General features: G+C 44.8%; 1 protein-coding gene across 5 annotated transcripts in view; it reads right to left on the reverse strand.

The window, feature by feature from the left end:
- Window positions 1-529: 529 nt before the first annotated feature.
- The window catches only part of SPATA21 (spermatogenesis associated 21), a 31,070-nt gene continuing 17,645 nt past the window's right edge, over window positions 530-13,954 (reverse strand). For 3 of the 5 annotated variants that reach the window (XM_042949136.1, XM_042949134.1, XM_042949135.1), the window contains 2 exons: window positions 2,278-2,453; window positions 1,168-1,415 (listed from right to left, as the gene is read on the reverse strand). In XM_042949136.1, the coding sequence (XP_042805070.1) occupies window positions 1,168-1,415; window positions 2,278-2,453 (424 nt within the window). Of the gene's footprint in view, window positions 709-1,167; window positions 1,416-2,277; window positions 2,454-13,732; window positions 13,856-13,954 lie in introns of those variants that run through there. The other 2 variants (XM_042949138.1, XM_042949137.1) reach the window with 2 other exon arrangements.

A 13,954-nucleotide genomic window follows, 5' to 3' on the forward strand; every position in this document is an offset into this window, starting at 1 on the left:
AGCTGCCCCTGCTCAGTCCCAGGGAGGAGCTCACTCTTGGTTAGAGAAGTAGGCCTGGGGTGGCATGTGGGTTGGGGGGCAAAGACCCACACACCCTTAGGTTTCAAGAGAAGGGCCCCCATGGGTCCTGGCGTTCCGTTGGTGAGAGCATGGCTGAGGCCCCCTCCTGCCCTTCTGCAGGGTCTGGCTGCCCCTTTCAGGGTCCAGAATCTTTCCCAGGTACTTTTCTTAGATTCACCGCTCCCCTCGAGCAAGAGGGGAGAGATGCTTCCTGTCCTCGTGGGGATCCTAGTCCAAAAGGGGAGACACTCCTCTGCGGAGAGTCCCAGCCCTGTGCTTCGAGAGTGCGTAGGAGGTCAAGACTTTGCACCCTGGGCCCCTCTAGCAGGCGCCCTGACCCTGGGCAGGGTCGTGAGGTGTGTCTCATTTCAGGGTTTCCCAAGCCTGGGGGAAGCCAGGGCCCTGCAGGCCAAGAGCCGAGTGGAGGGGTGAAAGCCTGGGGGCCTTCCCTGGCGCCAGACGCAGAGGCCGAGGTTCTCGGTGTTTATTGGCTTACCAGGCCACAAAAGCAAAACTCAGCAGCAGTACCTGCCTGACGACCTGTCCATCTGCAGGCCTTGGACAGCAGCTGCCCCGAGTAGACTCCGCAGGTCAGTGGGTTCGAGCCGGCACAGAGCTGAGCCACTTTCGGCAGGGAGAGAGGCGAGAAGGGTGGGAGGAAAGGAGCCATCCCCACGTGTCCCAGGGGAGAGGAGGCCTTCCCTGGGAAGTGATGGAGCCAAGCAGTCAGGCTCAGGGGCCTGATTGCAAGTCCAGACTTCTCTTACCCCGAAAGTGCCTGGAAGGGGACTGGCGGGGGAAGCTTCCCTCCACCCAGCAGTCCCTGTTGCCTACTGCTCCTAACACGGGAGTCAGACGCAGGCAAAGGACTTGAGAGCTAAACCCCCTGTGTGGGAAAGGCAGGCGGTGCCAGCCTAAGAGAAGGACAGCATGTGCCGCTGAGTCTGGGCACAGGAAGGCGTAAGTGCTGTGACTTAGGCACGATCGCCGTGGCACCCAGTGTTCAACAAAGGTTCGTTTCTTACTGCTTCCGTCCTTTCCCCCTTTCCCTCCCTAGAGCAGCAGTGTCCCAGGTATCCTCTCTTGGAAGGCTGGATTCCCCTCGGGTTAGGCCAGCGCCTCATAAAGAAGGAGGTGGATGGGCCTGGGCTGGAGCCCCTGCCTTCTGGACACCCACCTGCTTCCTTGAGATCCTGACTGGAAGAAAAGGCTACGGATGTCGGGGCCCAGGCTGGTGGGGGTACACTGATCTAGCACGTAGTGGCTGCCCTGCTTCCGTCGGGCCATCTTCTTGTCCAGCCGCGGATAGAGCGGGATACAGGGCACCTGGGCGTAGGGGCTCTGCAGATTGGCAGCTGGCAAGGGAGGAGGAGTCAGAAGAGGGGAACGCTCCAGAGCGCACCCGACCTCGGGAGGCTGGCCCACCCAGCTGAAATCCCACCTTTGCCACATAATGAGCTGGGTGGGTTTGGGCAAATCGCTGAAGCTCTCTGAGCCTCTGTGTAAGCTGGAGGTGATAGTGGTGCCCACCTCTCAGAGCTGATTAAAGGGGCAACGCGCGGAGCACTCGGCTAAATCCTGAGCACGGTGTAAGGGCTAATAACAGCTTGCACAGGAGGACACGTCTTTGTGACGGGTCCTGGCGGTCCAGTCAGTACACCGGAGAGACTCTGGAAAGCTCCTAGCCCATCACTTGGCACACAGTAGGGATCTAATCGGTGGCACCTGCTATTATGCCCAGTGAAAAGGGCACAGGTTTTGGAATCAGACCTGGGTACACACTGCCCTTTCTGACACACGCTAGTTGTGGGGCCTTGGGCAAGTTGCTTAAACTTCCGTCCCACTGTTCTCTTCTGTAAAACGGGGTGAACGTGATGGCGAGGGCTAAATTCTAGCCTGTGTACGAAGTCCCAGCATGGGGAGTGACCCCGGTGGGTGTTCAGTAAATGGTGAGCTGGGATGGCCAATCACCCTCCGTTCTCAGTTGAGGCTCTTGGGACCAACATGTGCTCAGGGTTAAGGCCTGGGGGAAGAGCGCAGGGGGCCCCTGTCAGAGAGCCAGAGGTGGAGGAGCGATTTGCAGCCCGTTGACTACCGCCCACAGGTAGGCCCAACGTGGGCAACCATGTCGCGCAGCAACGAGGTGTGGCCGCGGGGGCCCAGGGAGAGGCCAGGCGGGCAGGAATGCGGAGAACTCACCATGCCCAAGGCCCTCACCGTAGTTCTGCTGCTTCAGCCGGCTCAGGATCCTGAGGACCCTTCGTTCCGGGACTTCCAAGGTGTCTGCTTGCTGGGGGTTGCAGGGAAGCTTCTTCCGGGACCGCAGCCGGCCTATGGCCGACTCCATCTCTCGGGCCTTGCAGGTGCCTTCCTTCAGCTTCTTCTGGTAATAGCTGGGGAGGCAGTGTCCGCCCTGCTCAGCCTGGCTGCGTTTAGTTCACCCTCCTCCCCACTCATTCTTTCTGAGCCCCTGGTCTGTCTGGCCACCTCTGGGACAGGGACACAAGTCCAGGAGTTGGGAGACCTGGGTTTTAGTCCCAGCTCTGCCATTGACTTCTCATGACTGTGGGCAAGTCACTGCCTTGCTGTGGGCTCCAGTCACCCCTCAAGGGAAGTGGTTACCTCTACCCTGTCACGGCAAGTCACTTGACTTCCCTGGGCTTCAGGTTTCCCCTGGGTAAAACGGGTCAGTTTTCATGTTACAGGATTAAATAACCAGACCCATCAAGTATTCAAGAAAATTGGCCCATGGAAAGAGCTTCGGTAAATGTTACTATGATGTCTGTCGCTGGTATTGTTGCTTAGATGTACACGTGCTCTGCAAGGCAGCTGTGCAGTTAACCTGCTCATCTTCCGGATCTGAGTTTTATTTGAGTTTTATTTTCTTGACTCATTGCTACTTGCCTACCCTCCAGACTGCAGCACCTTTCATCCATTCAGTAAATATTCAGTGGGTGTTTACCGCATGCCGGCTGCTCATCTAAGTGCTTGGGGAAAGCAGCAAGAGATCTCCATACAGGCCCCTGCCTCCTAGTCTCTCTCAGCCCCTCTCTGACTCCAGCCACTGCCGCAGTGACCATTTCCACGTGGATTTTCAGCAGCTTTGCCCAGGGACAGTCTGACATGGCCTCACCTCAGAAGCCTCTTGCCTGGAGCTTCTCTGACATAAGCAACCCAGAAGTCCAGGGGAATTAAACCACTGTGGGGTCTACCCTTGACCAAAGGAGCTAGCAGCTGAGGGATACAGGTTCCTTTTTGTTCTCCTGACAGAATTCTGAGCCACCATTCAGTCTCCTCAGAGGATCCTGGGGGTGGTTGACTCGCTAACACACCCTTGCATCGTTCTGTTCACATTCCTTCTGTCACTCCTCCCTGGATTCACTTTCTAAAATCAACCACCTAGGCACACACCTAGTGGGAGAGTCAGACCGTGAACAAATCAATACGATACCATGTCAGTAGTGGTGGGTGTTCTGAGAGCGAGTAAAGCTGGGTAGTAGGGTAGTGATGAGGGTCTATTTTTGCTTGCAGTGCTCGGTGCAAGTCTCAGAGGCAGTGGTGTTTGAGCAGAATGGGGGGAGGGAGAAAGATGGATGTCTCTGGAGAAACAGTCTTTCAGGCAGACAGAATGGCATGTGGGAAGGCCATGAGGTGAGAAAGAGCACAGTGGGCTCTAGGAATGGCAGGGAAGCCAGAGGGGCTAGAGCCTGCTGTGTGAAAAAGAGGGGGCGACGTGTGCAGCAAGATGGCAGGGCCAGTCCACCCAGGGCTTTGAGGCAGTGGTGAGGGGTGGGCATGCTACTTGGTGTTGGGAAACCCTAGGGCTTAAGCTGCTGGTGCTGCTAGGGCCGCTGCTGATCTCTGGAGCCTGGAATTTGGGGTTTTAATGACCTTCACACACAGAACATAGAAATTGAATACCAGAGCCCTCACGTGAAAGTTGGATCTGGACCCCTCTGTAAAACTAGGATCTGAAAAGGCAACGTGCTGAGTGAAAAGATGAGCCAGAAAATAACCTCACCCCACAGAGGCCAAAAGGACATGAGCAAAGTGTGTGCAACTTTCTCGGTCACAATTTTAAAGGAAATTGCTTGCTCTCCACTTCCTGTCTCCCTTTTCCAAGGACTTGAATTAAGATGTGTTGCTGGTAAATTGGCTTAGGATTGACCTAGGGAATGGTGGAACAATACGTTAGAAAGAAGCTATATGTTGTGCGCTAGGCAGCCTTGTCTTCCTGCCTGCTTCTCCTGGACTGTCAATATAAGAGAGAAATAAACTATCTTGTTTGAACTATAGTGCATTGGGGTCTATTCCTGAACTAACATGCCGATCTACAATCCTATACCCAGCTAAACTGCTCAGTATGTGTGAATATAAACCCTTTTGCAGACACATAAAATCTCAAAAATTCTGCATCCCATGCATTCTTTTTCAAGAAGCTACTGGAGGACGTACCCTTCCAAAATGAGGGCATAAACCAAAAACAGAAAAAGAATATATACATACAGAAAACAGGCAATCCAACACAGAAGAGAAGCAAAGGTAAAGGAAGATGGTGAAGGGAGATCCCACATTCGTACTGCAACTGCCATAAAGGACAAGTGTAGATTAGATCACTATAGCTTTAAAGAATAGGACCATTTCGAGGGCTGGGTTTACTGCACCAGTTATTGAATCACTGCCTTTCTAACCCAAAAAAGTTACTAGGGAAACATCTCCCATTATTATTATTTTTTTAAGTTCATTTATTTTGAGAAATCGTGCAAGAGAGTGCGCGTGGGAGAGGGGTAGAGAAGGAGGGAGAGAGAGACAGACAGAATCCCAACACAGTGCTCGAACCCATGAACTATGAGATCATGATCTGAGCCAAAATCAGATGCTTAACCGACGGAGCCATCCAGATGCCCCTCCTATTATTTTTTAATCAAACCAAACAAACCAAGAAAGATTAAGCAAACCGAGAAAAAGTAAGACAATGTAATCTAACAAACAGAATCCTAATCAGAGGAAAGGAAGAATACCTAGGATGACAACAGACTCCCAGGATGACAACTCTGCAACAGGCCTGAAGAGAATCCAAAAATAAGAAGAATGGAATTATTTAGAACATGCCTCCAAGAAAACGAAACCCTAAGAAGGCACAGAAATTATTAATGAGTACAAAACAAACATCAAGGCAATTGTCAACTTCAGGAGCTAAAAAGATAAGGAAATGAAATCATAGCATAATAAAAAAAAAAACTCAGCTATTAAAAAATTGCATAACCATAATAATAGAACCCTCCCCCCAAATTATTGACGCAAAAATTATATTAGAATGGGTAGAGGAGAGTTTAGGGGATAGTCGTATCAGACAGCTAAAGCCATACATTAGTAGGAAATCAATAGATACAAGTCTAAAAATCACTAACTAAAATATTGTAGTACAAGCATATTATTTAGAAGTAAGGAGAGAGTCGAAAAATATTTGCCTTGATAAGGGAGACTTCAGGGAGTGGGAAGCGTGGTGAAGAATGGTGCGGGGAACTACAAGTGTTTATCATGAAGCTTTTTGGACTGTTTGGCTTTTTAAACAAGGTACACATTAGTTTTTAAGAATTAACTCCAAGGATAAAGAAAGTTCTGTCAGTTGAATCCTGACCAAAGGAAGTTGCTATAGCCATATTAATATTTAAAAAACTAGGCCTTAAGATAAAAAAAAAAAATCGCTAGAGACACAAATGACTACCATAGAATGATAAAATGTACAGTTCATCAGGAAATACAAAATTCCAAACACGAAATATAAAGTAAAACCGGATAGAATTACAAGGAGAAGTAGACAATCTCGTATCACAGGAGTGATAATAGATACTCAGGGCTGCCAGTGTGTCACATCAAGGAATCCATAGACTCTCTGTAGATGAATGGATGTGGCTGTGTTCTGATACAAGTTTAACTATAAAAACAGTGAGCCGTATGTGACCTGCGGACAATAGTCTGACGATCTCTGTCAGCTATAGACTTTCCCTAAAACTAAAATCCACAGGAAGAAGAGTTTGGAAGTTGAGTCTACCAAGTTAGAAGGTTTAGGTAACACCTAGGCTTTTCACAAATATGCCATAACAAAGAAAAAAAAAAAACCCAAGGCTACATAAATTGAGTGAGCAGCCAGTAATTGAACTGCCTACAAAAACAAAAAATTAACACTCATCAAGGGAAGGGGTTGGTCTCTAAACACAACAGAATCCAGTCTCTAAATCATATCATCTAAAATGTCCAGGACACAAAACAAAATTATCAGACATGCAAAGAAACAGGAAAACATGGTTCATAGTAAGGGCCATAAAAATAAACTCATGGAAAGCAACCTTGAGGTAGCCCAGATGTTGGATTTAGTAGACGGTGGCTTTAAAGGAGCTATTAAATGGGAATGCAAGCTGGTGCATGGTGAATGCAACTCTGGAAAACAGTATGGAGGTTCCTCAAAAAACTAAAAATAGAACTGCCCTACGACCCAGCAATGGCACTAGTAGGCATTCATCCACGGGATACAGGTGTGCTGTTTCAAAGGGACACATGCACCCCCATGTTTATAGCAGCACTATCAACAATGGCCAAAGTATGGAAGGAGCCCAAATGTCTATCGATGGATGAATGGATAAAGAAGGTGTGGTATATATATATATATATACACACACAATGGCGTATTACTTGGCAATCAGAAAGAATGAAATCTTGCCATTTACAACTACGTGGATGGAACTGGAGGGTATTATGCTAAGTGACATTAGTCAGAGAAAGACAAATATCCTATGACCACTCAGATGAGGACTTTAAGAGACAAAACAGATTAACATAGGGAAGGGAAACAAAAATAATATAAAAACAGGGCGGGTGGGCACCTGGGGGGCTCCATTGGTTAAGTGTCCGACTTCAGCTCGGGTCATGATCTCGCAGTCCGTGAGTTCAAGCCCCACATCGGGCTCTGTGCTGACAGCTCAGAGCCTGGAGCCTGCTTCAGATTCTGTGTCTCCCTCTCTCTCTCCCTCCCCTGCTCATGCTGTCTCTCTCTGTATCAAAAGTAAATAAAAACATTTTTAAAAATTAAAAAAAAAAAACAGGGAGGGGGACAAAGCATGGGAGACTCATAAATATGGAAAACAAATAGAGGGTTACTGGAGGGGGTGTGGGAGGGGGGATAGGCTGAATGGGTAAGGGGCATTAAGGAATCTACTCTGGAAATCATTGTTGCACTATATGCTAACTAATTTGGATGTAAATTTTAAAAACATTCTATTAAAAAAATAACAAAATAAAAAAAATAAAGGAGCTATTAAAAATATATTGAAATAATTGAAGGAAAATGTGATCTTAATGAATAGCGAAACAGAAACTACAGACCTGAAACTAACGGAAATTCTACAACTGAAAGGTATAATAACTGAAGTGAAAAAGTCACTGAATGGGCTTCACAGGAGATTGGAGATAGCAGAAAAAAGAATTAGTAAGCTTGAAGACAGATCAATAGAAATCATCCAATCTGAAAAACAGGAAAAAAACAACTGAAAATAAATGAACAGAATTATGTTTCTGGCCATAATGAAACAACTCGTACTGAACTTGTCCTTCTGCCATAAATAACTAGATACATGAACCAACTATGTGAAATTCTTGTCAGATATTGAACAACAGGCAGCACAAGACTATAATCCCTGAGAGAAGAGAAACCGATGAGGTGATCTCTCTAGAACTTTGCCTGGAGGTACTTCCTGGGCTGCAGTGCAGGAAGTGGTATCCCAAGCAGAACAGTAGATTCACTGAGGTAAGAGGACAGACATCGTAGCTGGGGAAGATGGGAGGCCCCTGGGATTAGTGTATCAGAACATCACAGAGGGGAGCCAGGCCAAGAAAGAGTTGCCGAAATATGCATGGGGTACTCTTAAGTCTTTGGTTGTGTACTGAGCAGTACACACGTAGCGTGAACTTTTACGAAGCCAAAGAACAAAAAACAGGGAGGAGAGTTTACCTAGGACTGAAAGACACACGAGTTTCAAACGGCCAGAGCAGAAAGACTTTGATGAACGCCTGTGGAATTAGTGGACATCTTAGATGGCTCCTTTTTCAGTAGTTGGGACGAAATCAACCCTAGAGTAGAGACTATTCTGGATCTTCCCTTACAGAGCTTTAAAACCTTAAAAGAGGGGCGCCTGGCTGGCTCAGTCAGTACTGTGACTCTTGATCTCAGGTTGTGAGTCTACACTGGGGGTAGAGTTTACTAAAATAAAATAAAATAAAATAAAGTAAAATAAAATAAAAAAATAAGATAAGATAAAATAAAATAAATAAAATAAAATAAGATAAACTAAAATAAAATAAGATAAAATAAAATTAAAATAAAATAAAATATAAAATAAAACAATACCTTGAAAGAAAGACTATCCTCAGTAACTTAACCACCTGCCCCCCAGTTCAACACTTTAAAGAACAAAATCCAGGGGTACCTGGGTGGCTCTGCGTTGACAGTGAGAAGCCTACTTGGGATCCTCCCTCTCACTCACTTTCTGTCCCTCCCCTGTGCTTTCTCTCGCTCTCTCTCAAAATAAATAAATAAACTTTAAAACAAAAAGATGAAAATCCAGACATTCAATAAAGGAAATGCCCCAATATCCAGCATCTAATTAAAAATAGCAGACATGAGGGGCGCCTGGGTGGCTCAGTCGGTTAAGCGTCCGACTTCAGCTCAGGTCACGATCTCGCGGTCCGTGAGTTCGAGCCCCGCGTCGGGCTCTGGGCTGATGGCTCAGAGCCTGGAGCCTGCTTCCGATTCTGTGTCTTCCTCTCTCTCTGCCCCTCCCCCGTTCATGCTCTGTCTCTCTCTGTCTCAAAAATAAATAAAGCGTTAAAAAAAAAATTAAAAATAGCAGAAATGAGGGGCGCCTGGGTGGCTCAGTTGGTTAAGCGGCCGACTTCAGCTCAGGTCATGATCTCGCAGTCCGTGAGTTCAAGCCCCACATCGGGCTCTGTGCTGACAGCTCAGAGCCTGGAGCCTGTTTCAGATTCTGTCTCCCTTTCTCTGACCCTCCCCCGTTCATGCTCTGTCTTTCTCTGTCTCAAAAATAAACATTAAAAAAAATTTTTTTAATAAAAATAAATAAATAAACAAAAATAGCAGACATGAGAAGAAGCAGGAAAATGACCAGTAAAAAAGGAAAAAGAAGTTTATATAAACAGACCCAGAAATGAGAAAGATGATGGAATTAGCAGAAGAGGACCTTAAATGAGCTATTATAAATATGGCCAAGGATTTAAAGGAAATATGAACGTGAGAGAAATAAAACCATGGAAAAGAACTAAATGAAATATGTAAACATGAAAACTGCAAAAGCTGAAATGAAAAATTCACTGGATGTGCTTAAGAGCAGATGAGACACAGCAAAAGAAAATATCAGCAAATGAGCATTTAACAATAGAAACTATTCAAAGTGAAGCACACAGAGAAAATTATCAAAATGATCAGAGCCTCAGTGACCTAGGAAACAATTTTTCTTAATGCTTTTTTATTACTTATGTTAAAAGAGAGAGAGAGAGAGAGAGAGAGAGGATCGTAAGCAGGCTCTATGCTCAGTGTAGATCCCAATGTTGGGCTCAATCCCACAACCCTGAGATTGTGACCTGAGCCGAAATCAAGAGTTGGACACTCAACCAACTGAGCCACCCAGGCACCCAGGAAACAATTTTAAGTGCTATGGAATTGGAGTCCCAGAAGGAGTAGAGAGGGGGGCATATAAAAATAATATTTAAAGAAAAATGTACATTTTACATCTAACAAATTACATTTAACAAATAAATTTGATAAAAACTAGAAACTATAAATCCAGGAAGCTCAAGGAACCCAAAGTAGGATGAACACCAACAACTGACCTAGTCTCAGGACTGACAGAATGAGCCAGTGAAATATGGGGACGGCGTGCTTAGATTTGTTCTTTCCTGTTTGTTACAATCTGGTTTTCTCCCCCTTTTACAGATATCTTACTTCACAACTTCTAACTTGAATTCCTCCCCCTACCCACTAACTAAGATTTAAAAAAAAAAATTAAAAATAAATAAAAAATAAAAAAATAAAAAAATAAAAAAAATTTTTTTTTAATCTTTTATTTTTGAGAGAGAGACAGTATGAGCAGGGGAGGAGCAGGGGGAGAGGGAGACACAGAACCCGAAGCAGGCTCCAGGCCCTGAGCCTGTCAGCACAGAGCCCGACGTGGGTCTCGAACTCGAAGACCGTGAGATCATGACCTGAGCCAAAGTCGGACGCTCCACCGACTGAGCCACCCAGGTGCCCCTAAGATTTTAATATATGAAGTTTACAGGGGGAGGAAAAAAAAAAAAGGAAGCTTACAGGAAAGTTTCTGGTTGGGGGGAATGAAGGAGTTGAGGGCACATGCCATTGCAAAACAGGCCAGTTCGGCATATGGTTATTTTAGTTCAAAGCACTTGAAAAACAGCAGATACAAGAAGAACATTCAGATCTTTTTTTTTCTCTCTCTCTCTCTCTCTTTCTAAAAGCAGGTGATAAAATTCCCATGTGACAGGTGCCCTCTCTGTACCAGGAGGAAGAAACATTCTTATCACAAGAGATGAGGGGCCTTGACTAAGAGAACTCCATAGCAGAGCTTGTTAAAATAATTCTTCTCTTTCTTTGGTCTGCCTCTATAGTTGATTTACTTCTGCACAATCACTAGTCCCTGTTCAACCTAGGATGTAAACACTCGGGCCGAGTCTTTCCTTTGGTTCTCCATTTTTCTCATAAGGGCACCCGTGTACATATAAAGAAGATTCGTAGGCTTTTCTCTTGTTCATCTATCTTTTTTTTTTTTTTAAGTTTTATTTATTTAAGTAATCTCTACACCCAACGTGGGGCTCAAACTCACGACCCCGAGATCAGGAGTCACATGCTCTTCCCACTGAGCCAGCTCTAGGCTCCCGCTCCTGTTCATCTATCTTCTGTCAGTCCCAGTTGGAAACTCTTAAGACAGTAAGGGAAGGGGCTCCTGGGCGGCTCAATCGGTCGAGCGTCTGACTTCAGCTCAGGTCACCATCTCACGGTTCTGCATCAGGCTTTGCACTGTTGATGCAGGGCCTGCTTGGGGGTCTCCTCTCTCTCTCTCTCTCTCTCTCTCTCTCTTCTGACCCTTCCCCACTCATGCTCCCTCTCTCTCTCAAAAAAAAGAAAAAAAAAAAAGACAGTAATGAAAAACTTTTCCTCCCGTAGGCATTAAATGCCATTTTTACTTGAAAGAAAGACAAACTATGGTTATTGAGCCTTTGGTATCAGGCAGACATTTCTCTAAAAGTGGATGAAGTTAGCCCATCGCTTCAAGGAAAACTGACAGCATTTGTTGCCTGTGATAGAATTAAAACTTTCAAGAAAAAAGTTAGAATTTGGGGAAACTTAAATCCATTAATATGGGCATATGCATGTTCTTATACAAAATAGTTTATTTATAGCAGTGAAAATGAAATCAACTATAACCACACACAACACTTCTAATACTTAAAGACTTTTCTGATGTTAGTGATAATAGTGTATATTATATACGAACTGATTATAATATATCTGTACTATATATATTAGTGTATATTATGTATGTACTGAATATAATATCAACATTTGGAAGATACATAGTATTTCCAAATAACCAGTGCATGTCAGGAAAACATTCATGGGAGAAGAGCCATTCGAACTATAAGACAGACCAGTAGACTTTTATTTAAAGAGTACAGGGGTGCCTGGCTGGCTCAGTTGGTAGAGTGAGTGGCTCTTGATCTCAGGATCATGAGTTCAAGCCCCATGTTGCATGTAGAGATTGCTTAAATAATTAAACTCAAATAATATAAAATAAAATAGTAAAGTTCATTGATAGGGTTTCAGATTTCACATCGCAATCGCAGAAGAGTCTACCACTTGTCAAGTCTGGTGTCATATCAAAAAAATATCCACATGATATGTAGATATTAAATAAAAAGGCTATTAACATACTCCCTCTTACAGTTACATATCTGAGTTCTTCATCTACTTCAACTAAAGCAAACTGCAGGGGCACCTGGGTGGTTCAGTCGATTAAGCGTCAGACTTTGGCTCAGGTCATGATCTGATGTTCATGAGTTCGAGCTGCGCATCGGGCACACTTTGGATCCTTTCTGCCCCTGTCCTGCTTGCTCTTTCTTTCTTAAAAGCAAATAAACATTTTTTAAAAAGCAGTATATTATAATAGATTGAATGCAGAGCAGATAGGAGAATCCAGCTGTCTTCTTTTATGCCAGACTCTGAAGAGATTTGCAATATTGTATAACAATGCTGTTCTTCTCGTTAACTTTTTTTTTTGGAAAATATAGTTATTTTTTATTAATTTTTTTTTAATTTTAGGTAGGTTCCACACCCAACATGGGGCTTGAACTCCCAACCCTGAGATAAAGAGTGAAATACTCTATGACTGAGCAACCAGGTGCCCCTAAAATGTTTTCTTATGTTAACATGTAATGGGGTTATTAGTGTTAAATAAGTTAATAAGTATTGAATTTTTTTCCCTCAGTTTTAAGTTCAAATGTAGAAAATATTGATAGAGGGGTTCCTTGGGGGTCCCCAATAATTTTTTTTAAATTTTTTTTTTTACGTTTATTTATTTTTGAGACAGAGAGAGACAGAGCATGAACGGGGGAGGGTCAGAGAGAGGGAGACACAGAATCGGAAGCAGGCTCCAGGCTCTGAGCCATCAGCCCAGAGCCCGACGCGGGGCTCGAACTCACGGACCGTGAGATCGTGACCTGAGCCGAAGTCGGACGCTCAACCGACTGAGCCACCCAGGCGCCCCCCCAATAATTTTTAAGAGTGTAAAGGGAGGTTGGCGAAAAAGTTTGAAAACCTCTGCTTGGGAAAAACTCTTGCCCATGTGTCCCAGGAGACATATACAAGAATATTCACACTGTTTCTATCATAGCTGGAAACCGAACCTAGTCCTAATGCCTATCAGCAGGACGAATAAATATATTGTGATATACATAATAGTATGTAGCAGTGAAAATAATGAACAATCAGGCACCTGGTGGCTCATTTGGTTGAGCGTCTGACTTCAGCTCAGGTCATGATCTCATGGTTCGTGAGTTCAAGTCCTGCATTGAGCTGGCTGCTATCAGCCTAAAGCCGTCTCCAGATCCTCTGTCCCTCCTCCTTGCCCCTCTCTCGCTCAAGCTCTCTCAAATATAAACATTAAAAAAAAAAAAAGAAAGAAAATGATCAATGATCAATAGTTACACACAAGAACATGGATGCATGACAAGAAGATAATGTGGAGGAGAGAAAACAAGCAACAACTTACTACAGTAGGAGTCTACGCATGTAAAGTTCAAAAATATGAAAAGCCAAACAATAAAGTATTCAGGAACACAAACAAGCGTGAGTAAAGATCGGAAAGCACCACTGCATACCTGCCAGAAAAAAAGACTGACTACCAAACTTATACAAGGTGTGGGGCAACTGGAACCCTCGTATTGTTGGTTGGATGGTAAAATGGTACCGCCACTTGGAAAAAAAGTGTGGTGATTTCTCAGAGGTAACGTACAAACCCCCACAATTCCCTGCTGCGTGTTCCCCCCAGAGAAACCCCAAAATGCGTGTCCACAAAAAGACTTGTACAAAAATGTTAATGGCAGCTTTATTCATTATAACCCCATGTTGGAAACAGCTCAGAAATCCATCCATACGGGGCGGCTGGGTGGCTCAGTCGGTTAAACGTCCAGCTTCAGCTCAGGTCATGATCTGGAAGTTTGCGGGTTCGAGCCCCACATCAGGCTCTGGGCTGACTGACGGCTCAGAGCCTGGAGCCTGCTTCGAATTCTGTGTCTCCCTCTCTCTCGC

This window comes from Panthera leo, chromosome C1, assembly GCF_018350215.1.
Source record: "Panthera leo isolate Ple1 chromosome C1, P.leo_Ple1_pat1.1, whole genome shotgun sequence".
Taxonomy (NCBI): Eukaryota; Metazoa; Chordata; class Mammalia; order Carnivora; family Felidae; genus Panthera; species Panthera leo.